Genomic DNA, 27,371 nt, shown 5'->3' on the forward strand with positions numbered 1-27,371 from the left:
CTCCAGAAAACAGACGTCTGTTTATTACTGCTAGAAACTATTGTAAAAAGGTTTTGTCTAATGCCAAATCCCGCTATTCTCAGGTCATAAAATCTCGTATTTCATCACAAAAATTAGGCTCTCGTGACTTCTGGAGAATATTTTATAGTATCAATAATTAGGGCAAATCTGTAATTCCACCTCTCTTGTATGGTTCAGACTTTGTCACCTCACCTAAAGATAAAGCTGAATTATTTGATAAGAACTTTTTATCAATATCACCTCTTGATTCCACTAGTTGCATTCTACCTGATATAGCTGTCGAACAGGCTTATTCATTGCTTGACATTTGTATCACTCCAGCTTCTGTATCAAAAGTGATTTTTTGACATACCTATCACTACGTATGTCAAGCAATGATTCAACCTGTTTCTAAAGTGATTTCCTGCTTAGACTCTTCTACAGCTTTGGCCTGGACAACATACCTGTTATTGTCTTGTAGAAGTATTCTCTGGAGCTGTCGTCTATACTTTAAATACTATTCAACAAGCACTTATCAGAGTCTTGTTTATCAGCCTGCTGGAAAGCAGCATCTGTTATCCCTATTTTCAAAAATTCTGGAGAGCGATCTGATTTGTCGAACTACCGTCTAATTAGTCTCCTTCCTATCATAAGCAAGGTTGTTGAATCTTTAATTAACAAACAATTATTCTCTCATCTTGAATCTAATAACTTACTTTCTGAACATCAATATGGATTTCAATCTTCTCGTTCTACAGCTGATTTGCTAACAGTAATAACCGATAGATTTTATCGTGCATTAGATAAAGGTGGAGAGGTTAAAGCCATCGTTCTTGACATCTAAAGCTTTGGATAAAGTTTGACATGCTGGTCTTCTCCATAAGCTTTATTCTTACCGCGTATCTGTCAATATCTTTAAGATTATTGAATTCTTCCTTTCCAATTATAGTATAAAAGTTGTCCTCAATGGACAGCACTCTTCTTCTTATTCTGTAGTTTCAGGGGTTCCTCAAGGTTCTATCCTTGGCCCTATAGTCTTTTTAATTTACATTAACGATCTTCCAGATATTCTCACATCTAAGGTGGCATTGTTTGCTAATGATACTACATTTATTCTTGTCATGATAAAAAGCAAGACTCTCCGATTGCTTGGAGGGGGCATTTGAGCTTGAAAAGGATCTCACTTCTGCTACAGTATGGGGTTCACAGTGGTTGGTGAACTTTAATTCAGATAAAACTCAATTTTTTTATGCCAATTGTTATCGCAATAGTTTAGATCTTCCTATATTTATGAACGGTAATATACTCGATGAGTCATCCACTTTTAATCTTCTAGGATTAACTCTTACTTCTACTTCCAACCTTTCTTGGAAACCATATATCAAATCAGTTGCAAAATTAGCATCTGACAAGGTTGTATCTCTTTATCGAGCTTGACACTTTCTTTCTCCAGATTCTATTCTCTATCTCTATAAATCTCAAATCCGGCCTTGTATAGAATACTGTTGCCATTTCTGGGGTGGATCTTCTAATGATGCCCTTTCTCTTTTAGACAAGGTGCAAAAAAGCATTGTAAACATAGTTGGACCTGCTCTTGCAGTCAACCTCCAACCATTATCACATCATCGTAATGTTGCTTCTCTTTCTCTTTTCTACAAATACTAAAATGGGCACTGCTCTAAAGAGCTAGCATCTCTTGTGCCATGTACTAAAATTCATTCTCATATTACTCGTCATTCAGTTAAGTCTCATCCTTTTTCTGTGACTGTTGCTACGTGCTCCAAAAAACTCTTATTTGTCTAGTTTTTTCCTCAAACATTAGTTTTTTGGAATTTGCTTCCTTCATCTTGCTTTCCTGATTCATATAATTTGCTATCCTATAAATCGCCTGTAAATCGTTATCTTGCTCTACAATCTTCATCTTTTCTCTTCCAGTAACTTCCAACTCTAATTTGTGGTTGCTTGCAGTCTTGTTGGAAGCAAAGATGTTTAAATATATATATATATATATATATATATATATATATATATATATATATATATATATATATATATATATATATATATATATATATATATATATTACAATTTACAAACAAAAAGTTTTTTCTTTTTCTTTTAATAAAACCATAAAAAACAATTACATTAGATCACTCTCTCCCTTAAAATATTTTTTTTCATTATTTTACCATATAATAAAATATCTAATTGATTTATTAAACAAAATAAAATGAATAGTATTTAGTCTTATAATATTATGATATGCTGAGTATTAATAAAACCTTCTGAAGCAATTAAGTACTTCCCGAAACTTTTTCTGTAACTTTGTTTTTAAGAATATTGTTACTCTGTTACTGCTCTGAACATACTTGTTGCCAAAATTTTTAAAGAAAAGGCTTACAAAGTAATTTTCAAAAGTTAGTTGTTAAAAAATTCAAAAAGTATTTAAAAATAGAGTATAATATTTAAAATGATGAAAAAATATAACAGAGGCTGTCTGGCAATGATATCAGTAAATAAAATGGGGAGGGGGTGCTAAAAATTTGATAATAGGGGAAGGGGGTGTAATGACCAAAATAATTTAAATTTAAAAAAACTTAATTTTCAAAAAGTTTATATATATGTATATATATATATATATATATATATATATATATATATATATATATATATATATATATATATATATATATATATATATATATATATATATATGCTATAAGCAGATTACAATTTGCATTTGAAATTTATTTTTATATATGGTGTTTATAAAACTTGTAATATAAATGCCATATGTAAATATATAATTTAAACATAAACGGACATAAACTGTTAATCAGCTCATTGCATAATTTGCCAGATGGGCAGATTATGCCATAAGCAGATGACGAACAAATTTTCGAGGTATTTACACCTACAATATGGTATAAAATCGTATGCTTGCTTGTGGTGGCAAAATCATAATTCTGATTGCAATGTAATACTTATATCAATATTGAAATTTTAAAAAAAATTTGAAATAATTTTAAATTATTAATTTAAATATAAATAAAATCAACAGTAAATATGTAAAACAGTGTGCATGCACACTGTAAAATATTGATATTACTTTTTTTAATTAATTGATATTTTTTTAATTGATTTTTTTAATTAATTGATATTACCTTTATTGATTGAACTTCATCTGAAATTCCTTTTTGGTGCTTTTTCCATTCCCATCGTTCTTCTTCTAACTGAAAATTTAATTGTTTTAAAATTTAACTGTTTTAAAATTTAGCAGCACAATAAATTACAAGGATTATATAGAACTAAAACAAAACTAAAGTTGAAAAAAAACAAACACTTAGGGTAGGGTGGGGGGTAATCTAAGCCTTTATTTAGCTACTTTTGATATTGAGTAAAAAATAAATAGCAAAACAACTTATTTTTTAAAGAAAACTTTATATCATGATTAGCAAACTACATCAAAAAATTTTTTATACATAATTTTTAATGTTGCCTAAGGAGCAACAATTTGAGTTATTTTCAATAGACCTACATTACCTTGTTTGGTGGGTTACATTTGAAATAAACCATCTTACAGTAAAATTTGACTGAAGTCATTGAGTATGTATTATATTTAAATTATTTTATCAAAAGTTTAAACAAAATAGTACTTTAGGTGATGTTTTAAATACAAAAGAGCTTTACTCGTTCAAAGTGCTAATTTAGAAATAAAAATTAATTTTATTTTTTCTATCTCTGTTAGATGCAGAGCTTTCTTGCAGTTCAACTTCCATAGTTTTTTTTACCAAAATATTATAATTTTGTATATAAATAGATGATATTCAAATTTGAAAGTTGAAGTACTTATAAACAGTCAAAGCATGATGAAATTATGTTTAAGGAAGAATTTAAAGCAAAAGCTCAATTGAAAATTATTCAAAAGTTATGTGTTACAACCCTCAGAATTAGGACAAATGAGGTCAGCAAATTATTGCTGACCTCAAACTGTTAGAGGTCGGCAAAAAATTTGACACAAAGTGGTTACTATAAAACATAGAAACGAGGTTGGTATTATTTTTGACAACCTCAAACACTTTTAGGTCGGCAGTTAGGATGGCATTACCAAATGCTGACCCTTATTCTGAGGGCTGGAGTTACATATTAGAGATTCATCATCCTTAAAAAAAAGCATGTTTGAATAATAAAAATTTAATGTGCAATCCTTCAAATCTGCTACGCATTATCTACTAGTTTCAATTTGAAAATAATATCATTGCATCTTTAATGATCATCTAAATGAATCCATAGCAACATGACTCTAGAAAAATAAATCCAGAAACATTGTCAGACTTCTAATTTACACTAACTTTCATTTTAAAGGTATTGTTTTATAAACATTATATTCTTAAAGCCACAATACACATTGTCACAATGTTGCTTATTTCAAGAAACAATGCATCATTCTGCCTTAAAACTAATTGAACCTAATTATCTGGTAATTTTTCTTTCAGAATAAAAAATTTTCTATTTTAGAAAATTAGAAAAATTTTCTAATCTTTCAGATTATTTATTCTCTGACATATCCAGACCCATTATGATACCGCTATACTGGTTTGGGTGTCCAAATTTCTGTCCAAACTCCAGTATTTAATAATTGATATAAATCTTACATAAGTTCTGAGTTTTATGGAATACAGGCATTCAGCATATTTGGGCAATATATCAAATATACCGGTGTTCCCAAATAACTTCTGGATACATCACTGGGATTAGACTTCTAGTAAAGAAGAAAAGGGTGTTCTTAAAACTTTTTCAAGATTTTTGAAAATTTACTTTATTTATAAAGAAAACATAAAAAATATACTTGGTTTTGTATAAAAGTTAACTTTTTATCTAAAATTTCTTCAGCTTCATCTTTTCTTCGCGTGGAAGTTAGCTCTTTTTTTATTGAAACAAGTTGATCAAGTTGTTCAATTTCTCTTAAAGATTAAATTTAACTTTTAAAACATTTACTATATAGAAAAATATAACTAATTTCTTTAGAAATCAATATTCAGTTATTTAGAGCAATGCAAAAAACATATATATATATATATATATATATATATATATATATATATATATATATATATATTAGAGATGTGCCGGAACCAGTTTATGCCCCCGATTCCAGGTACCCGGAAGAAAAAATCGGATCCAAGTCCGGATACCCGGCACTGCGTCCATATTAAAAAGGTGGAATAAAAGCTTAAAAAATCTCTAGCACTGAATTGTTTTCACAAAATAACGCTGATTAATTTGTGCTAATTTAAATTTGCTTAAATACATCAAGTTTCTTAATATTAAATAATAATTAATAGGTTGGTAATATTTGGAATAACTTGGTGTCTTACATTATTAATGTCTAAATCATCAAGATTAAAATTAAAACTATCTATATTAACTTCAAAAAATACTGTTCTGGTTAACAAATTTTCATTTATAATTGTGGCATTATATATAATTTAAATTTTTTTAAATTTATTGCTAAATAATCGCTAATATGAGCTAATTAATCAAAGTTATGTTATGGAAAATACAGATTTAGAGAGATAGAAAATTGCAAAAAACAACAACAACAAAAAGTAGACCTCGACTGTATTGTGAATAAAAAAAATTTTTTATTCACAATACAGTCGAGACATGTCTACATTGAGTAAATAGGACTTTGTGATTACTGACTCCATAACACTCTTAGACTTATATCAAGAAGTTTGTTAATTGATGTTAAAACTAAAAGCAATTCTGTTAATAATATTTTGACACAATTTAAAGTACCACCTAATCATATAGTTACAGCATTAAGGGTAAATTTTTATTAAAAGTTTTTTTAAAATACCTGGTGCCGGGTACTGCAAAAAAATGACTGATTCCGGGTACAATAACAGAAAGTTGCATAACTTACTCTGCTCTTCTCTTTTTTTCTCTTTTTAACTCTTTTTCAAGATGCTCTTGTCTTTTATTCAGTTCACTAAGGGTTGTTTCAAGAATATCATCCTGAAATTAAAATCATCATCATATTCATCATCATCATCATCATCATCATCATCATCATCATCATCATCATCATCATCATCATCATCATCATCATCATCATCATCATCATCATCATCATCATCATCATCATCATCATCATCATCATCATCATCATCATCATCATCATCATCATCATCATCATCATCATCATCATCATCACCACCATTATCATCACCACCATCATCATCACCATCATCATCAAAATCATCATCATAATCATCATAATAATCATATTATACTTTGTCTGAAAAAAGTATAAAAAATATTGTTAATATTTTTACTTTAGTTACTATGAGTAATAACTATAATAACAATATTAACAAGAATTGCTTCTGGTGATAAACACTGCATCTAATCTTTGCATGCACACTTATTTTTTCCATTACTATGCAGGCCTTGTGATGAAGTGAGAGCAATTGCTCAGCGCACGTGAAACATGCCCATTAACAACCTTCCAGGCGCGACAAATTGCGCTCACTAGTTTCGTTGCGAGAGTAAAAAATCGCACTCATCTCAAGAACCTACAGGGAGAATTATAAGTTTTTTTAGAAATTTTATAGACATTATAGAAATTATTTTTAGTAAAGTTTTTTTGCTGAAGTCAAAATATATTTAAACAGAGTTTGCATATTGTTAAATAAAGAAGTTATTTAATTCATAACAAAGTACTTCACGCATAATTTATGTGTGACTTACTTCAATTTTAATTTATGCAGTATATGTTCAAATTAAAAAAGATTTATTTTTTCTATTTGAAAGCTAAATCCAGCATGTTTCTTTTTTTAAATTCCAGTTGAATTTTATCATTTCATCCACTTAATCGTACCCTGGTTAAGTCAAAACATTCATTCATATATTTTTTTAGGATCCGTTTAACAAAACGGATCCTAAAAAAATATATGAATGAATGTTTTGACTTTTATTTTGAATAGCATAAAAGTCCATGTAATAAAATATCAAAACTTGCAATACTTCAATGAAAATTTAAAACTTAAATGTTAAAAAATTAAATATCTAGCATAATATTTATAAATACCTTATAAATAAATATCTAGTGTAAAAAGTTTATCAAACTAAAACTTTATTAAAGCTTCGATTTCGTACAGGTTTGATCACATTCTATTAATTAATGACTATTATATTTAAAATTCAAAAACATTAAAACATTGGAATATCAAATATTTTTTTGTTAAATATAAGCTAATATAAAACTAAATACTTTCACTGATATCTTTGAATCAGTTAAGCTTATATTAAAGTCTATTTATTAAAAAATTTAAAGCGAAACGCAACTTAAAATTAAAAAAAAAGTTTCAATAAACAATATGCATAACAAATATATTTGTTATATAACTTTGAATTGAAAATTTTGGAAGCGTGCTCACAAACAACAAAAGAAAAAATGTTACGTCACTAGTTTTACAAAAGCATCTCTCAAAATTAAAGTCAGTATATAAGTTATTTATGTATTATATTTGTATAAGTATATATATACTTACACTAATATATATTATATTAGTATAAGTCTATTATATATTTATTAAGTATACAAGTTGAACAGCCGTGATGCAGTGGTAGTGCACTTGCCTCAGAAACAAATGATCTGTGGTTAAAACCCCATCTGCTCATTCACGGTGAGCAGGTGGGGTTTGAACCCCAATAATGCTCATCCGCATAAACCCCAAAATGCTCATGCGCGATGCTCTGTAATAAGAACGTAAGGATTTCTCGGTGCACCTAAATATAATTTAAAAATATATACATATATATAATCAAGTATATAAAATATTATTTACTTGATAATATTTAAATGGCCCATTCGGTTTAAATTAGAAAGCAGTTTTCTATTTTGTACAAACAATGAATGAAAAGTTATGAAGTCATTACTGCTAACAGATAGAATGGAATGTTTACTATGTTCAAATTTTTCGTCCCAATGAGAATAGAAAATTTAAATTAAAAAATTAAAACTTGATTGAATTTTGAAAAATCAAAGTTCACAAGATTTTGTAAAAACCTAAGATTCTTTTGCTTTATTGTTTTTAATTTTCCACACAAAAATTTGTAAATAAAAAAATAATCTTTCTGTTGTTTAAAATGTCCGCAATTAAGCATGTTAATTCAACTCCAAAAAGGAAACAAAGTTATGTAGTCATCCTTTAGTAAATAGAGATATTTCATTATTTTTATTTAACACTAAAGCTGCAGTAACATATTTTTTCCGGTAAATAGACAAATACATTAACTAAAGTTTTTTTGTTAATGCATTTATCTATCTTCATATGAAAAAAAAAAGATTCAAACAAAAAATCGTCCATCCTTTTCCTTGTACGCACTAGTGCACTTTTGAGTGACCCCCTCCCCATACTTGCGTACGTAATTTATGGATGGCCCCATGGCAACCTATTTCCAACTCTAAATATCGCTCTTGAAGACTTAATGCTGAGCGCGCATAATCGCGCTCGTTGAAAATGTACTTTAGAACTACTAGCACAAAATTTCGCTCTGGGCGATTTTATTCATCACATGCACTGCTACGTCAATTTATTTGAGTGTCTATAAAGCCTTTGTTTAGGCTGTAAACGTTATCTGTAAACTTTATATCACAAGTGAACAAAATATCAGTAAAAAAACGATAATTATTTTCTTTACCAATAACCTCAGAGTATCATACACCTCCACTCTGATCAAGGTAAATTTACTTACACAGGTGGCTGATGAATTTCAACTCAAATAAAACTATGCCATATGGCTGAGTTCTTCTAATAAATCTTAATTGCTTGAAAAAATCATTAGCAAGAAAAAACTAGATAAACAGAAATAACACAAAATGTGCATTAACTAAAAGAAAAAAGAGAAACTTAATAGGTGTGTTTTAGTTTTCTTAGCAAACTCTAGTTCAATTAGCCTGTTTTACCAGAAAGATTGCAAGGAGGCATTTATTGAATAGCATATTTATATTTCATTTGTGTATGTCAACTTTATATATATATATATATATATATATATATATATATATATATATATATATATATATATATATATATATATATATATATATATATATATATATATATATATATATATATATATATATATATATATATATTTGAGCTCTGTAATAAATTGCCGACCTCAAACAGTTAGAGGTCAGCAAAAAAAATTTTACACAAAGGGGTTACCATGAAACAAATTTGGCAATCCTTTGCTGACCTCAAAAACTTTAAGGTTGGCATTGCCGAATGCCGACCCTATTTTCAAGGGTTGCATATATATTGTATATATATTAATATACAATATGCTCACCCTATTTTTGAGGGTTGTATATATATATTGTATATATATTTATATACAATATATATATACATATATATGTATGTATATAATATGCATATATACATATATATATATTTGTATGTATATGTGTATGATATGTATGTATATATATATATATATATATATATATATATATATATATATTATATATATATATATATATATGTATATATATATATACATCTTTAATTGTATGTATATGTATATGATATGTATGTATATATATATATATATATATATATATATATATATATATATATATATATATAGATATATATATATTATATTGTGTGTGTGTAAAATGAATAAGCAATAAAGCAAATAAATTGAGAAACCTCTTTATTTTTGAACTTAACTTTTGAACCAAAGCTTCTTTTGTGCAAATGAAGTTCATCTTCTGAAGATTCACTAGACGTCAACTGAATATAAAATAAAACTTTGATAAAAATATCCATATTAGAAACCAACTCTATAAATTCTAAAATAATAAAGTTCTTAAAAAAATATTTTTTAACACTTTCTAATTAAATTTTGTAATAGTATTTAACTTTTTAAATTTAGTTTATTGATATAATTACATTAGACAATTAGCAACAACATTTGTTTTGCAAGTTTACTGTTAATATACTTTAATATCATTAAAAAAAAAATTAAAAAAGATTGTTCACAAAGTTGATGCTAACACTGTAATTGTTACAATTACCTGTTTGTATCAACTAAAAACTGTGTGTTATTATTTTTAATGTCAATTATAACTAAAAATTATTCAGTGCAAAAACTTGATTTTTATACAACGAACAAATATGAAAATTTTAACAACTATTCAAAAAATACTTTTAAAATAAAACATTTAAATAAAAGTTGCACTTTAAATAATCCTGCTTGTATGAAAAATACAAAAAAACTTTGCTTGTATAAAAAATAGTTGTTTCAGTAATTCAAAAAATTTATTTTCAGGTAAAGCTTTCATAGAAAATCTCAATTTATTGTCTAGTAATTGTAAAAGAAATCAACATAAATCTATTTGTACTAAAAAACAATTCAAAGTGTGTTCAAAAACTTCAGTTAATTTTACAATTTTATAACTGCCTAAGAATGAGATGAAAGTCTTTTAAAGCATTTATGTTGAGATTAAGGCACCAGCCATAAACCATGTTTATATATAATAAAACTGCAGAATCAAGACCAAAAATAAACTTATCAAACACATGGAAGAGTAAGACCAAGCATCAATCATTTTCTTATCAATTAACCCCAGTTTGATAACACATTGAGGTATAGAGCGCATACGCTATGTTTTGAAACAGATTATAACAATGACTAACACAAGAGGGATAGTGACAGAATATGCTGTCAAATAAGATAGCCAAATCAATACAGCAAAATATAGCTCTTTAGTTACTATTTTGACCTTTGCTAGTGCATAGTGTAATAGTCGTTTTTTTAATTAATCAATCGTATATAACCTGAAAAATTTAGTAGATAGACATTTACAAATAGAAATTCTACTAATCTGAAAGAAAATCAGAGACTCTTTTTACATATAATTAATATAAATAATAATAACAACAATAAAAATATAATAATTATATTTAAAGCAATGTTATCAATAAGAAAAAGAATAGAAAAAGAAAAATAGAGAACACAACAACAAAATAATTGAAATTTAGAAAAAGCAAGGAAAAAAATGGAATAAAATAAATATAATAAAAAACCTTAAACTATTTTTGATTGAGACAAAATTTTTAATACAAAGGTTTTGATAGCTTTAATACAAAAAAAAATTTAATACTAATTTAATAATAATGATAGATTTAATACAAAGGGTTCGATAGATTTTATACAAAGGTTTTGATAACACAATGAAGTATAAAGCACATACGCATTTAAAAAAATCTTGTGACCAATGTATTGAAACAGCGGTAGTGGTGTAGTGGTAGAGCGCTCGCTTCGTAAGCAAGAGATACCAAGTTTGATTCCCACTACATCCCTGGTAGTACCGTGCTCAACTTGTTTTTCCGCGCAATGGCCTTGTTCATCAAGATTCATGTAAGGGTTATAACAATGACTAACACAAGAGGGATTGCGACAGAATATGCTGTTATATAAGATAGTCAAATCAATACAGCAGAATTACTTTTTATATTCTACTTTTATTTATTTTTCTAAGTCCATTTGAACCACATATGCTACAATATAGTTCGAATTAACTTTTGGCTTAGCCAATAAATCTGGATGGATAACTGAGTTTTGTTTTTTAAAACCATAACATTTTGTAAAGTATTAGAAACATAAACATAAAAATTCTTCGTGGTTTTTATTAGATAATCATAATTAATATATATGTAGTTTTACTTTCACATAGTATAGTAAATGACCTTAATGTAGCCTAATTCCTTTATATCTTAAAAAAAAAAAGTGGATTAAAATTAAAGATTTAGATCATGACCAAAATCATCATATTTATATTATGTTTGGTAGAAGAAAAAAAAGGTGAAAGAAAAAAACATAGGAATGGCATTATTTTGGATCAGGCTTTATAAATATATTTTAATATATGGAAATAACTTTTTGTTTAAACTAACACTAGGCTAATAGTAACAGTTTAAAATTTTTTTTTTTCAATTTTTAATTAAATCTATAAAGTTTTCTACAGTTAAAAACAGTATTTTTATATGCTCATTTTTATTAAAATTATAATTTGGTATATATATATATTTATAACAACTATTATTTCATGTATTTATATAAACTGTCGCTTATACAAATATTGTATAAACAACAAAAATTCATCATATTTTATAAAATGTTTCATATTATTGTATTTTCCAACACTGCTAACACTTCAAGCAGGTATCTTGCAAGTCAAATTGAAAAAAAAAAATAAAATAAAAAAAAATAATAAAAAATAAGATTAAAAAAAAAAAAAAAGACAGAAAAAAACACTAAAAACTAACAGCTCTATTTGTGTTAATAAGCAAAACAAATAATAATAACAATATAAATTTACTGGCAGGAGGAAATCCACTGTTATTTAGGGTGGTAGCCCTCCTATCCAGTAATTCAAATGGTGAATTTGCAGTTAGGTAATTTCAACACTTACAAGTGTGAGCAAGAAGCGATATTCGAAGATTTAAAAAAGTTAATAGAAACTTTAACAAAAGAAAATGCAAACTTGACTAAAAGAGTTCTTGATTTAGAAAATTCTCAATATAAGTCTAGTCCAGCAGTGGCAGGTGATTGGGCTAGTAAATTGAAAAAGACTCGAGATCAAATGCAAATTATTAATATTATCGTAAACGAAACCATGGAAATAGATAAGAGAGAAAATAACTTATTTTCGGTTTAGAGGAATCAGCATCAAGTGATAAAGTCAAAGCAATCAAAGAAGATAAACAAAATATTGAGACAATCATGCAAAAGTTGATGGTCAATGTCAAAATAAAAAATGTTATCAAATTAAAATCAAAGAATGGATTTAAAACTCCTTAAATTGTTATTTTAACTGATAAATCGGAACGAAATTCTGCTTTAAAAAATACCAAAGAATTAAAGAAAGATAAAGCCTACGAAAATGTATTTATAAATCCTGATTTGACTAAATCTGAATGGTACAAATAGAAGCTATTGAGAGAAGAGTGTAAAAAACTAAATAAGGACAACATTGACACTGCAAATTAATACTTTGGAATAAGAAATGACAAGGTAGTAAGAATTAAAAAATAGCAATTAAACGCCAAAAAAAACTTGAATCACATACGATGCTTCAACTTTGAAACTAACAATAAAATAAATTGTTTCAGTGGTGGAGTTCACAGCCTTAATAAATTGCTGAGCAATAAGACAGATATTGAATCAGTAAACTTTCATGAGCTTAAGAATTGTGATTTAAGGATAAACAATGAACACAGTACACAAAAGTGCAAAGAACTGATGGTTTGGTACACAAATACAACGTTTCTGAATAATAAGATTAATGAACTAAGGTTACAAATTGAAATATATAAACTGGATGTTATTTGTATTACAGAAACTTGGTTTAAAGCAGAATCAGATGTAAACATAAATAACTATAATATTTTCAGAAGAGATAGAAAGACTCATGGAGGATGTGTTTGTATTTATGTCAAACAATGTATTAATCAGTTTGAAACAAATATTTTACAGTTGTCTATGTTTTAGAAATAAAAAAATTCTAATTGGATGCATTTATTAACCACCAAACATATCTCATGAGTACAATAACTTTATTTTGTTATCAATAAATGCTGCTAGGACAAGTATTTATCAGAAAAAATACAGCGATCTTATTATTACAGGGGACTTCAACTATAATACAATAGATTGGCCTGACAATGATTGTCCTTTTTCAACAACTGATAATGAATCTCAAACTAATAAATTTATTGAGTATCTAGAAGAATGTTTTCTGTTTCAATGTGTATGTGAGCCAACATTCTAAAAAGCAAGCTACAAATCAACTAATATTCTAGACCTTATTATTACAAACAATAAAGAAAAAATTATTTCTATAACTCACTCAGCTCCTTTAGGCAATGTCAAACAGGGTCATCAATTACTAAAGTGTTGTTATCTAATGAATGATCTTAAGTCTTCTAAAGAATGTAAGAAATCCATTATATTATATCAAAAAGGAATTTCCTTTTTGATATAATATAATCTTCCTGAATTATTCTCTAGTCATTTCAACAACATGAATTGGAAAATTGAATTTAAAGGTAAATCTTTGAATGAAATGTATGATTTATTTTTGTATCATTATAATTATGCAACAGATTTATCCCAAGAATTAATTATCAAAATAGAAGGAACAAAATTAAATGGATTACTCCCAAATTAAAAAATAAAATAAGAACTAAAAACAATATATGGCTCTCTAACAAACACTATGGCTGGAATGACGAATTAACAAAAACTAAATATAATAAGCTAAAAATTGGAATAAAAAATGATATCAAGAACAAATTTCAAATTTGTTATTAGACACAGTTCTAATAACACAAAATGATGTTCAAACTAGACTTGAAGCACTTGAAATATAAGGATGAACTAAATCAAAATCGGTCGGTTTTGATTTAGTTCATCCTTATATTTTAAAAGAATGCAGCTTTTCAATATCATACCCATTATACTTAATGTTTAAAAAATCAATTGAATCAGGTACTATACCAGATATGTGGAAAAAGGCAAATGTTATGCCACTTTTCAAAACAGGAAGCAAATTAAAAGCATTAAACTACAGACCAGTCTCGTTAACTTCAATACCATGTAAAGTATTGGAAAGAATAATAGCTGATTGTATCATGCAATACTTAATAAAAAATAATTTACTTTCAAAAAAACAACATGGTTTTATGAAAAGCAAAAGCTGTACAACAAACCTATTAGAATACCTAGATATTTTAATGGATGCATTTCATAATGGAACACCGATTAATGTATAGTACACAGACTTTAAAAAAGCTTTCGATAGTGTTTCACATAAAGAGTTATTATCCAAGTTATTGACTTATGGTGTTTCTGGTAAACTTCCTAAGTGGATAGTCTGCTTCTTAGCTAACAAAAAACAAGGAGTGGTTTTAGGTGAAAGTGTGACAGATTAGGTTGATGTTCTTAGTGGTGTACCACAAGGGTCTGTTTTAGGTCCTCTCCTTTTTCTGGTATTTATAAATGATTTACCAGAAAATTTTATTAATGAATGTCATTTATATGCTGATGATAACAAGATAATTGCACCTATTTCTTCTCAAAATGATTCACAATTGTTTCAAAATGATATTAATAAACTTGAAGAATGGTCTACAAAATGGAAATTAGGATTAAATTTTGAAAAATGTAAAATTATGCACTTTGGTTCAAATAATAAAGAATATTCTTATTTTATGACTAATAACAATACATTAATGGAGATTGAAAAGTCAAAACTAGAAAAAGACATTGGTGTTTATATATCAAGGGATTTAAAATGGGCCAAACAAGTAAAATATGAAGCAAGTAAAGCAAATAGTATGCTCTCACTACTAAATAATACATTCAAGTACAAGGATAAAGATCTAATAAAAACACTGTATTGCAGGTATGTTAGACCAAATTTAGAGTTTTCGATTCAAGCATGAAGTCTGTATTATACAAAAGATGGTAATGAACTAGAAAAAATTCAACAAAGAGCAACCAAAATGATACCGGAACTAAGACATCTTGAGTACAAAAAAAGATTAGAAATTTTGGATATGACAACTTTAGAGACTCAGCGGCTAAGAGATGACTTGATCCAGCAATTCAAGACATTTAAATGTATTGAAAAGATTGATATTAAACAAAATCAAGCAACGAACTCTATTTGCTCATTAGGTCTAGCATCTAACATTGGAGGAGCAAAACATCAATTAAAACCTGAATTGGTTAGAAATTGCATGAAAAGGCAATATTTTTTCAACAATAGAGTCGTTTATGGATGGAATAGTCTACCAGCAGAAGTTGCTCAATTTATTACACTTAATAGCTTTAAGTTAAACTTGCAATCGGTTGATTTAAAAGCAATAGCAAACAAGACGAAAATCAAGAAAGCTTATTAGTAATGCTTTTTATTTAAAACTGAACAGTAATTAATATATACCGGCTGTCATAGATATTGCCTGGCGCTTTATTTCATCAGCATTAACTATTACTATTACTAAATATGCATTGTAAAAAAAAAAATTACATATTTCCAACCCTCGGAATTAGGGTCGGCATTCGGCAATGCCGACCTAACTGCCGACCTGAAAGTGTTTGAGGTCGGCAAAAAATTGCCGACCTCGTTTCTATGTTTTACGGTTAGACCTTTGTATCAAATAATTTTTGCCGACCTGATGCCGACCTCTAAAAGATTGAGGTCGGCAAATTATTGCCGACCTCAATTTTCCTAATTCCGAGGGTTGTATTTCTGAAAAAAAAAATTACATTTTTACTCTAAAATATAAATATGAAACAATTTTTTTTAAGTTTCTCTATTATATTTATAGTAAATATTTTAATAAGTTTATATTTTTAATAAATATATCTAAAATAATTCAAAATGTCTTAATTACTTACATAAACCTTTTTAACATTTTGTTGTAATTTTTTTTTTTTTTTAGAAAAATCAGAATCACAGTCTTTATAGTTTCTTTTGTAAATTCTATTTCTGCTCTGAAGATCTTCTTGAAGCTAAAAAAAGTTATCAACAGTAAATAATATTCAAACAAAATGAAAAACTTTGAGATGTACATTTTGTAATGTGTAAAACTTAAAATGAATAGGATAAATTTAAAAAGATAAAAAAAACAACCATTTTATCATGGGTTCGATGGTGGGGCACATAATAATTTTATTTCCTACACCAATCATTACAATTAGTAATAGTGACCACAAATAACTAACAAATTATAATATAATTTGTTAGTTATTTGTTTTTTACTCTTACTTTTAAAACCTCATTTCATTGAAATATATAGTTTTTTCAGTCTCCTGTAAAATTTTGCTTTTTACACAAGTGAGATATTACCTGGCCAACGACGATATACATACATTGTCGAATGCACTCGCCTAGCAAGATCTAACAGAGCCTATACAACAGCTGATTTAAATATTATTTATCCCTGTTTAATCAAATATCAATTATCTCTGTCTAGTTTCTGTGGTTCTGAAAAGCAAGGCTGAATCAGACTCATCAGTATGAAACATATATATGTTGAAAGAGTCAACTGATTTAAAAAGAGTTCTTATTGACTCTGATAAAACAATTGTTGAGAGAATTTTAAAATACATGTTAAGATTAGAAATGAAACAAGCTGAATAGCAAGTTGCCAAACCAGGATGGAAAATTTTGGAGTGGTGAACACAATAGGAAGAATTGCTATTGTAGCATACAATAGCAATTCAAGTGCATATACTTTAAGTCATCTTAATCAATCAAAAAACCTACAAAATCATTTCAATAAAAAAAAAAAGCAGAAAAACATGAATATATATAAAATTACAAAAACAAATATCTAAAGAAAATAGTATAAATATTAGACAAAATAGCAAAATTTTGATTAATAAGAAAAATAAAAAAAGTAAAAAACCAAACTTAATTCTTTCAGAAAAAAAAAGGAAACGTCTAAACACAATAATCAACTTGAGCTGATAAATAATGTGGTCATAGAAATTAGATTAGGAACATTTTTAGGAATTAGCTCCCTCAACCCAAGCAAGCTACAAGAATTAGAACTATACTTTGGTGAGAAAGCACCAGATCTTGTATTTATCACCAAGATGTGGCGCAACAAAGATCTAGTATCTAATATACAAAACTACACTCAGATTCACAGAAATAGAGGCAGTTGAGAAGGAGGAGCAATTTATGTAAAATCAACTCTAAATCATTCAACTAGGCAATATTTTACTTTCCAACAAACAACATGGTCACTGCTTAGAACAGGTCTGGCACTCTATCTTGAAAATAAAAATATTCAAGTTGGGAGGTAATCTATAGATCTTTTGAATGATTTTAAATGATTACATCATATCATTTACAGGATTCATGTTACAGGATTAGCCATATAAAGTTGAGCCAGTTGATCATTCCAACTTATTTAACATTATTAGAGAATTACAATTTAAAATCCAAAGTAAACAGATCAATTAATAGAAACATTTATAATTTTCATAAAGACAAAATTGACAAAATACCAACAGATCTTTTCAGATCGATTTATATTTTGTCAATTTTGTCTTCATGAAAATTATAAATGTTTCTATTAAATGATCTGTTTACTTTGGATTTTATACTTTTTAGCATAAATACTCTTTTCATAAATAAAAATGTGAATGCTACAAAACATTATTAGCTGAATATAAATATGCACGTGATAAATATTTTAATATAAATATTTTAAATATAAATATTCTTCTATAAAATAAAAATCCCTTCACAGTGAGACAACTTAAAAAACGGCAATAAAAGCCCCCCAAAAAACTATTATTAGTAAATAATTAAATTATAATGTAACTAAATACAATTAATTTTTTTGTGGGTAATTATCAAGAATTTACTAACTAATACACCATTTTTGGAGACTTATTTATTTTATTTATTGGAAAACTTGTTTACAAAATTATTGCCTCAGCATTCCTTTTTTAAAATTGATATGGGTAGAAACTTAAAGAAAAAAAAATTCAAAATTTAATTTGAAACTATGTTTAACATATTAGGTAACTGTTAACAACATTTTTGACAATAAATTTAAATTTAGATTTTCATTACTAAAAACTTAAAAAAGTGTCCTAAATTGAATTTTGTTTTATTTGTTTAATTATGAGTTTAGTTCAAAAACTATAAGATTCCACTAGTTTCCATGGTAAATTTACCATTTTTCCATTGACAGGTATATCATAGAACAAAATTTCAAGTAATCACCTTTTTATTTAAAATGTTATAATCCATCAAAAACCAAAAATATCTACTGTAAGCTTTTGGTCTTTATTTCCAATTTTGGTCAGTATTGATTTGATCATAACTTTTAAATGATTTAGTTAATCTAAAATCTAATGCTTAAATTTTCTGGTTTTTTTTTCATAAAAACTGTGGATGATCAAAATTTGAAGCAAACCTGAGGTGATACCCAGGGACTATTAGGTGATTTGATATGGAATGATCCAACTGCTGCTTGGAATCCTTATTTGATATAAACACATTAGAAAAGGTTTTAAAAAAGGCAATAAAAACATCTAGTGAATATAAAAACTTCTGTGTTCTGTCATAGCCAATGCTGCAGTTCAAAATATTACTACTAATACATATAGGTCAGAGGACATAAAAAGTAATAGACCTGGGGAGACAAATATTCCACCAAAGCTTTGTAAAAAGCATAAAAAATTTCTAAAATACAACTTAAAAACGTAATGAAAAAAACATTTTAAATTTTCAAAATGTTCTGTTTCTATTTCAATCTTAGTAAACAGTTTTGTTCCAGTGAAATTCATTTTTATTATTTATTTCAAACTATTTAATGAGTACTGCTATAGATTTGTTTCAGAATGAAAACAAAAACATTTTGGTAGTTTAAGTTAAGGTTTATAAGCTTTTCTCCTTCCTCTAGAAAAGTTTCTGGCAAAACTTATGTAAATAGTAAAGGCAAGAAAATGATTGTATTTTAACAAAAACTATTTCCTTTAAATAAACATATAACATATATGGATTAATAATGAAAGAAATAACATAATAAGTAACATAAAATTGAAATTTGTAAAAATAAAACAAGAAAAGTAAAAAAATTTGTAAAAGGTAAACTAGCATTTAGGTTTTTTTAAAATTTTTACAATAAAATAAAGTTTTACAATAATGTTAGAAGTTTTTGATTTATAGAAGATTAAAATCACCAAGATTAAAATCTTATTTATAGAAGATTAAAATCATCAAGATTAAAATCTTTTTAAAAAAGATTTCACTTGAAAAAGCTTTCACAAGAAAACAATGTTTAAGGTGGAAAAATTTTGCAGGAAATGTTATGTTAATGCAGTTATTTTTATTCTTGTGATGATTTTGAGTTGTTTAGAGGTTGAGTTGAATTTTCAGTTATGCAGCACTTTTTGGTGCAATAAAACTCAGCGCCCTTTTATGTATCGCTTTGGTATGCATGTTTGGCATAGCCAAACCTTTTAATTTGAATTTTCACAATGGTACCATTCCATATTTTGACTTGCTGAAACTTCGCCTAAAACTTCTCGGCACTTTTTACACTTAAATTGGTTTGCAGCTAATATTTTCATTTAGTGCAAAGAAAAAAAATCAGCAAAAATGATTTCATTAGCAAAAATATTACAAAAATTTTAACAACAGAAAAAAAGAAATATATGATAATACTGAATATATATGAATGCCAGGGATGTGGAGTCGGAGTTGTGCAGTTAGAGTCAAGACATTTGTAGCAGAGTTAAAGTTGCTAAACAAAATTGCGACTTCAACTCCAATAGGAAAACTTCTTAGTTTGCATGTGCATGTACAAAATATTTAACCTTTAAAGGGATCCCAAAGTGCTGAGACAATTTTTTTTTATTTTAAAGAGAATGATAAAAAAAAATGTTTGGGCAGATTTTTTATTAGTAAAACCAAATTATATATGTATACCAACAAAAACAAACTTTGTTGTTTTACACAAAGCTCGCTGTCTCCACAGTAGCAATTCTCTCGGAGTCTTTAAAATAAACGCTGCAATCTACAGACTTTATAATTTATTCAAGGGCATTTAATTCCAAAGAGTTTTAGTATATTAGATGTCATTGTAGAATTTTTTTTTGAATCAATATTATTTGTTATTGTTTTATTTGTTTTTTAAAATAGCGTTTATTATCAATCGTATGACTTTCTTATAAATTTTATAGGAAGCTAAACATAAGAATGTTTTTTTATACAGCGCGAGAACCAAATAAAATTAAGATTTTTATATTACACTCTTAAATAAAATAGATATATAAAAAAGTCGTTGATCACCTTATTATATATTCTGAATCTTTTTTTCTTTTTATGTAAATAATGTGAGCTTTTTTTTAATTATCTAAGCCATTTATTGCTATGACGTTTTTGTTCTCCTATCGAAATGAGATTTTACAAATTTTTAAATTTTTAATTAATAAATAATTTTGGTAAACAACATCATTTATAAGTTATAATAGCCGAATTCTTTAATTTATAGTTATTAAAATATTAATAAGTCAATTTAGTGGAAATTGATAATTTTTGATGATTTGCATATAAATATTAAGGTAATTTTGTATTTTGCATTTGGATTTTAATAACTAAACGACTAAATTTACAGATAGCTATTTATTAATTAAAGCAATAAACAATGTTTTATGACAATAATTCAAGACAGATGGTGATTAAAATTGTTATTGTGCTAAGCGTGTGTTAAAAAACATAATATATTTAATATTTTCTAATTTATATGTCGTATTTGGCAAGTATTTTACATTTCTCTCATCAGAAACTAGCAAAATTGACAATAAAAGGTTTTTCATTAAACGATTTCAATTTTAAAATTGACTCTATAATACTACACTTTTTTTGCAATCTTTAACAGTAATTATTTAACGTTAAAAATAAAATAAAATGAGCAATACATGTTTTATAGAATAAATTTTATTAAATATCTCGCTTGATTAAATAAGTATTTCCAGAATATATGTAACCCGATGAAAAGTTCAGCGAATAAGAGGTCGCCCATAATGTACATACACCTGAATTTCAACTCTTCTACCCCCCCCCCCCCCGCTCCCTCATTCCACATTTTACTATAGCTTTTTGAAGTACCCTCCATTTCCCTAAAATTATCTACGCTCTTAACCTACCTACCCAATATTTTATGATATTTTTTTTACATTAGTGTCTCCGTACTTTTATAATTGACCCCCTGCCCGCCATCTCATATACGCTCTTCGCAGAACCCCACTCCCCCACCCAAGCGTACGTACTTTATAAACAATCCCTAATGCTGTTAATTAAACTTTAAGGTTAAAAAGTACAAAATAATTTTTTTGAGAGAACTTTAATACGGATAAAATTAATTCATAGCAATAAACAAGCTTAAAATGTCTGAAATATTTTATTAATATTTTTAATGCGAACTTCGTAAAAATAACAAAAAAATAATAATTTAAAATAACTAAATAAATTCTATAGTAATTTACGATTAAAAAATAAAAACTTTTATATAATGATAAGCAACTACACAAAGTCTTTAATAATCTATAATGGAAAAAAAAAATCTATAATTTGCTAACAAAAAATTTTTTTAAGATTTCTTACCAAAATTCTACTATGATGATTTACTAAATGATCATTTACTAAAACTCTTTGAAATTAAACGTGCTTGAATAAATTATATAGTCTGTAGATTGCAGGGTATATTTTAAAGGGTATAATATTAAAAAAAATTACTGTGGAGACCGAGAGCTTTGGGTAAAACAACAAAGTTTGTTTTAGTTGGCTGCATTTATTATTTTGTTTTACTTAAAAAAATTCTGTCCAAACATTTTTTTATCATTCTCTTTAAAATAAACACAACTTGTCTCGACACTTTGGGATCCCTTTTAAAGAATTTCATATATTTATATACTCCATATTTGTTTAGCTTTGAAGCCAGAGTTGGAGTTGTACTCTGAAAATTTAAACAATTGGAGTCTGAGTCCGAGTTGGTACTTTTTCTTATGACTCCACACCCCTGGTGAATACCCTGGTATTTAAAGTATTAAAAACTGAAGAATTAAAAATTTATTTAGAGCAATAGTTTATAAACTATGAGCTAGAAGGATTCAATTTGAAGCAGTGCACTGATTGTATAACACACCTAATTATATAACACTACAATTATTGCCACTAGATAAATTTAATGATTTCATAATTGATAGCCATGACAAACTTTCCACATACATATTGAAAAAGCATAAAGTAGATTAAGATGAAAAACTATAAAAAAAATATTGTCCAGAAAGAAGTTCAATGTTATCACTGGGACAGCAAGGTTATCACTGGGACCACAAGGTTATCACTGGGACCACAAGGTTATCACTGGGACAACAAGGTTATCGTTGAGACAACAAGGTTATCATTGGGAGAACAAGTTGATGTTCACCTTTACAATTGTTACATTTTTGAAAGAAAATTTTTTTTTACCTTTAAAAAGATGCTAATCACAACAGTGTTTGCTTACAAAATTAAAGAAATTAAAACTAGATATATCAAAGAAAATCTGATGTATTGTGTGTAAAGTACTTTTTCAATAACACGCAGTGCAATCACAGCAAAGACTGAATGAATTCAAAAGCTGAATGGGTATTTTTTAACACCAGCCAATGGTAAATTCCCGAGACTACTATGTCAAGAAAGTCTAAAACAAATAACTAATGGGGTGATTATAGATGTTGAATTAATATACGACTTTTGTAAAACCACAATAAATGAAACCTGTTTTGAATTATTTAAAAAGTAAGATTTTGACTAAACTTAAATACAACTAGTAAAAAGATATTTAGGTGGTAATACAGTAAAGGCCAAAGGATGTAATATCATTTTATTCCTATTTTTTTAAAAACATAACTTATAAATAAACAATTATTGATGCAATTTCTAAAGTAATTGACTAAAACTACCAGAATAATGATTAAATAATAATTCCAAAACTAAGATTAATAAAGAGATTTTATTAAACATTACAAAAAAAATTGCAAAAAACTGCATGTTTTTATCATGGATTTTGATGGATAGAGATTACTGAAATTGTAAGTGAGTTTAATATTAAAATTCTGATAATAAAAATTAACCAGTTAAAAATGGTGTTATAAGTTTAGAGAGGGTTGTAACCACAAAATAAAGTAGCCTCCTTGACTGTAGTAGCCTTCATGACCTTGGGGAGTCAAATTAACAAAAAAAAAAAAAAAAAAAGGTAGTGAGTTTTAAATAATAAATAATATGAAAACCTAATAATTGTTTGGTGCTTAGGATCAACAAAACCACAAGATATTTTTTCTTTGAAAAAATTACAATTGATTTACTTGGTGACTCTAAGTACATTAATTGAAACTTTTATCTCATAATGGAGATTGTATTTTGCTTTTAAACCCAACCTTTTTAATGACTTCTTTCCATCTTAGATAATAATAATGAACATTATATTTCATAAGTAAATAATAAAAATAATAAAATCATTCATAGAAAAATCTATAAAAATGAATAAAAGCTTACTCCACAAAATGTTATCCAGCTTTGCCCTCTATTCAACAATTTAAACTAATTTTTTTTTTTTAAAAAAAAATGTTATCAAGATGTGCAAAACTCAAAATATCAGTTCAATGATTTCATTATTTGCATTTTTTATATTTTAAAAAAGCAAATATATAACTATATACTAACTAAAAAATTAAATAATTTTTGAACAATAGACATTTTTAATTTTTTTCAGAAACAGTAAAATATTTTGTGAAAATAGCCTATAAAAACTATTTTTCTTAAGTAAATAAAAATTTAAAATCATTCAATTGAAATTTCGGTTTTCAGTATGTTTTTTAACAGAAATTTTCTTTTTTTATAAAAAGTATAGAAACCAAAATTTCAGTGATTTTAGATTCCCATTAAATTTATAATCGAAACTAAAACAGAATTAGGGTACTAATTATAATCACTAGTTTTATGGTCTGACCAGAAGTTCTATACATAAATTTCTACATCTTCAGCATATTGTTTATGTAGCAAATAGATTTAAAGAACAAAAGAAGCTAATTACAAATTGTGTAAATATGAGACAGTAAGAATTATGGGTTAATATGAAATTGTTGATTTTAAAAGGAAAGTTAAAACTGTTATGGCAGTTTAAAGCGGAGGGAAATTATGAAAACACAATGCCAATTTGAAATTGCTGCAAAGTAGCATTTGGTAGTAGTAAGAAACAAATAAAATTAAATAAATAAACATGCCTTTTGTTATTATCTTCCGTGTTTATGTTAGCTCTAGTAGTAAAAAATTATATATATATATTATTTTACCCTAAAAAATACCTTCTTTTTTTTTTGCAGAAAGTTTAATTTTTCTTAATTCTGAATTTTGTTTAATTAATTTATTTAAAACTTTTATAACTTTTATAGCCCTTTATAACTTTTATTTTTTTATTATACGTTTACATATAAAATAAACCATACTACTTAAACATAATTTAAATTTTAGTTTTACTTCAAAAATATAAATAGTCTTATAATATGTTAAAAAAAGAACTAAAAAAAAATGATACCCTTGCAATTTCAAATTCTTGTTCTCTGTTTAAATTTCTATAATGATCCATCATTCTATCTGCAGTTGAAAGAATTTCTGTAGTTCTATTTAAAGATTCAGTTAAATCACCTATTCGATCTGTAACATCACCACTTAACATTTTAATTATCTAAATAAAAAGTTTTTAAATAAAACTAGTAGTAGCTATATAAACACAGAACAGCTAGCAGGGGAAAAATAATGATAATTGATAGTATTAATAAATTTAACTCATAACACATTACATTGATCTATATATTTTTTAACCTTATTGTTCATTAAGTCTGAATGAACTATATTATAGTGATTTTGCAGATTTTTGGATTCACTTCCAAGTGTTTATAAAAATTATTGTTTTAACTTCAGTTTTACTAATTTGAGTTTTTAAGAGTTTATTTATGTAAAACATTATTATTATTATTAATTTTATTAATTTGATTGCTATTTTGATGGTTTTGATGAAAATAAAGGTAAGAGCATTGAGAGTAGGTATACAGTAATTCAGTAAGTATATTTATATTTTTATGCTGAAAAAAAAAAATTTTTAGACCCTATAATCGATATAAAATTTGTAAGCATAAAATAAGCATAAAATTATTATTCCCTAACAAGCCAAAAAAATACAGACAAGTCGTATGATTTTGGTAAAAGTTTTAGAAAAATCAAATTTTTATTTGGCAAATTTAAGTAACAAACAGTTAAAAAAAAATAGTAAAAGTAATTTATATTTATAATTATGACAGTTTCTTCAAGTAACACTTTAGCTTTTAGCCTAATGTATTGAAACTTGTCGCATAAAATTATGGCTCTTTAACACGATTTAATACTTTGTTTACAATTTTTAAATTCAAAAATTTAAATGTTCCAATTTCTTACCGCGATTACCTCCTCTATTTTACAGAACTGTGCCGTAATTTGGTTGTTTGGAGCAGAGCTTAAAGGAAATCCCATTTATGGATTTCCCGCATCAGCATGGATCATTTATGGATTTTCCCGCATCCCGCATTCCATTAATGAATGCATCGCCGCAAGAGCATGGGAGTCCCATTAATGTAATCATTCCCCCAAAGTTTTCGAACTACCACACCAACTTTTAAATTGAGGTTAAGACTAAAAAAAAAAATGATATTTATCAAGTATTTTTAAAAAATATAAAAATTTGAGGGTCCTCAGAAAAAGTTGAAAAAAATCCTATTTTACCGGTTTTTATGAGTATTTTTGCTTAATATGTTAAGAAATACATTCCTAAATAACTTCAACTTTTCACACAGTATTATTTACTATGTAACTTATATTCTACAGAAAATGCCCTCATTAAACATTACAAAGATAACTAACTCTTCAGTTAAATACCAAAGGTGTCTGTTGCAAGACTGAATGCTGAAGCAATTTTGTCTGTATCACGGTACCACTTCTTATCGGCGATGTACTGACTATCAACTTTGGATGCAATAATTGAGGTGCAATTTTGTAAAAAAGCCTTTGCGTGAAACAGAGCAATAATATTAGCCATTCTTTTAATTTATGACGTTGATCCGGGTCAACATGAGAAGTTTCAAGATATACAGCATTTTGTGCATAAATCTTGCACGATGATGCGCAACTGGTTTTTTGAAGTTAAACATCTTGCCTTTTGGAAAGTCACTTCCAAGATAATGAACTGTCAGTTCAATCAATTCTTTATAATCAACCCTTGGAAAGATATTCTTCTCAAAGCATCTACTATCACAGTTCAGAACGAGTGTTGCCTGGCGATCAATAGGATGGTTCTTTTCTGGTCACTCAAGTTTCGTTACACCTGTAGGCTTGGAAAAATAGAATCCCTAATGTCTTGAAGCATTTTAAAAATTGGCTTAATAGGTTCATTTTGACTTTCATGTACTGCATCCTAGACATGAACAATATGCAATTTGTAAACATAATGGCACAAGCTGTTCACAACAGTGCATGGTCTACTTCTTTCTCAACGAGTGCTGCACATCCAGCTTTTCATCCACTGTTACTAGAAGTGGTGTCAAAAACTAGAACATTTAAATTATCTAACAGTTTCCAGGAATAAAAGCACATAAAGAAGGCATCTTATGTGCTTTTCTTCCTGGAAACTGTTAGATATTATGGGCGTGAACAGTAGAATTATTAGAGGGATTTCTAG

The 27,371-nt window shown here is 26.9% G+C and overlaps 1 protein-coding gene across 1 annotated transcript in view; it reads right to left on the minus strand.

The window, feature by feature from the left end:
• The window catches only part of LOC100215571 (probable DNA double-strand break repair Rad50 ATPase), a 64,861-nt gene extending 39,506 nt beyond the window's left edge, over positions 1-25,355 (minus strand). The window contains exons 1-6 of the mRNA XM_065800488.1: positions 25,200-25,355; positions 16,492-16,605; positions 9,732-9,815; positions 5,930-6,021; positions 4,850-4,964; positions 3,165-3,233 (exon numbers count right to left, since the gene is read on the minus strand). Coding sequence (XP_065656560.1) covers positions 3,165-3,233; positions 4,850-4,964; positions 5,930-6,021; positions 9,732-9,815; positions 16,492-16,605; positions 25,200-25,340 — 615 coding nt within the window. The 5' untranslated portion in view covers positions 25,341-25,355. The remainder of the gene's footprint in view (positions 1-3,164; positions 3,234-4,849; positions 4,965-5,929; positions 6,022-9,731; positions 9,816-16,491; positions 16,606-25,199) is intronic.
• Positions 25,356-27,371: the final 2,016 nt, after the last annotated feature.

Source organism: Hydra vulgaris, chromosome 06 (assembly GCF_038396675.1).
Source record: "Hydra vulgaris chromosome 06, alternate assembly HydraT2T_AEP".
NCBI lineage: Eukaryota > Metazoa > Cnidaria > Hydrozoa > Anthoathecata > Hydridae > Hydra > Hydra vulgaris.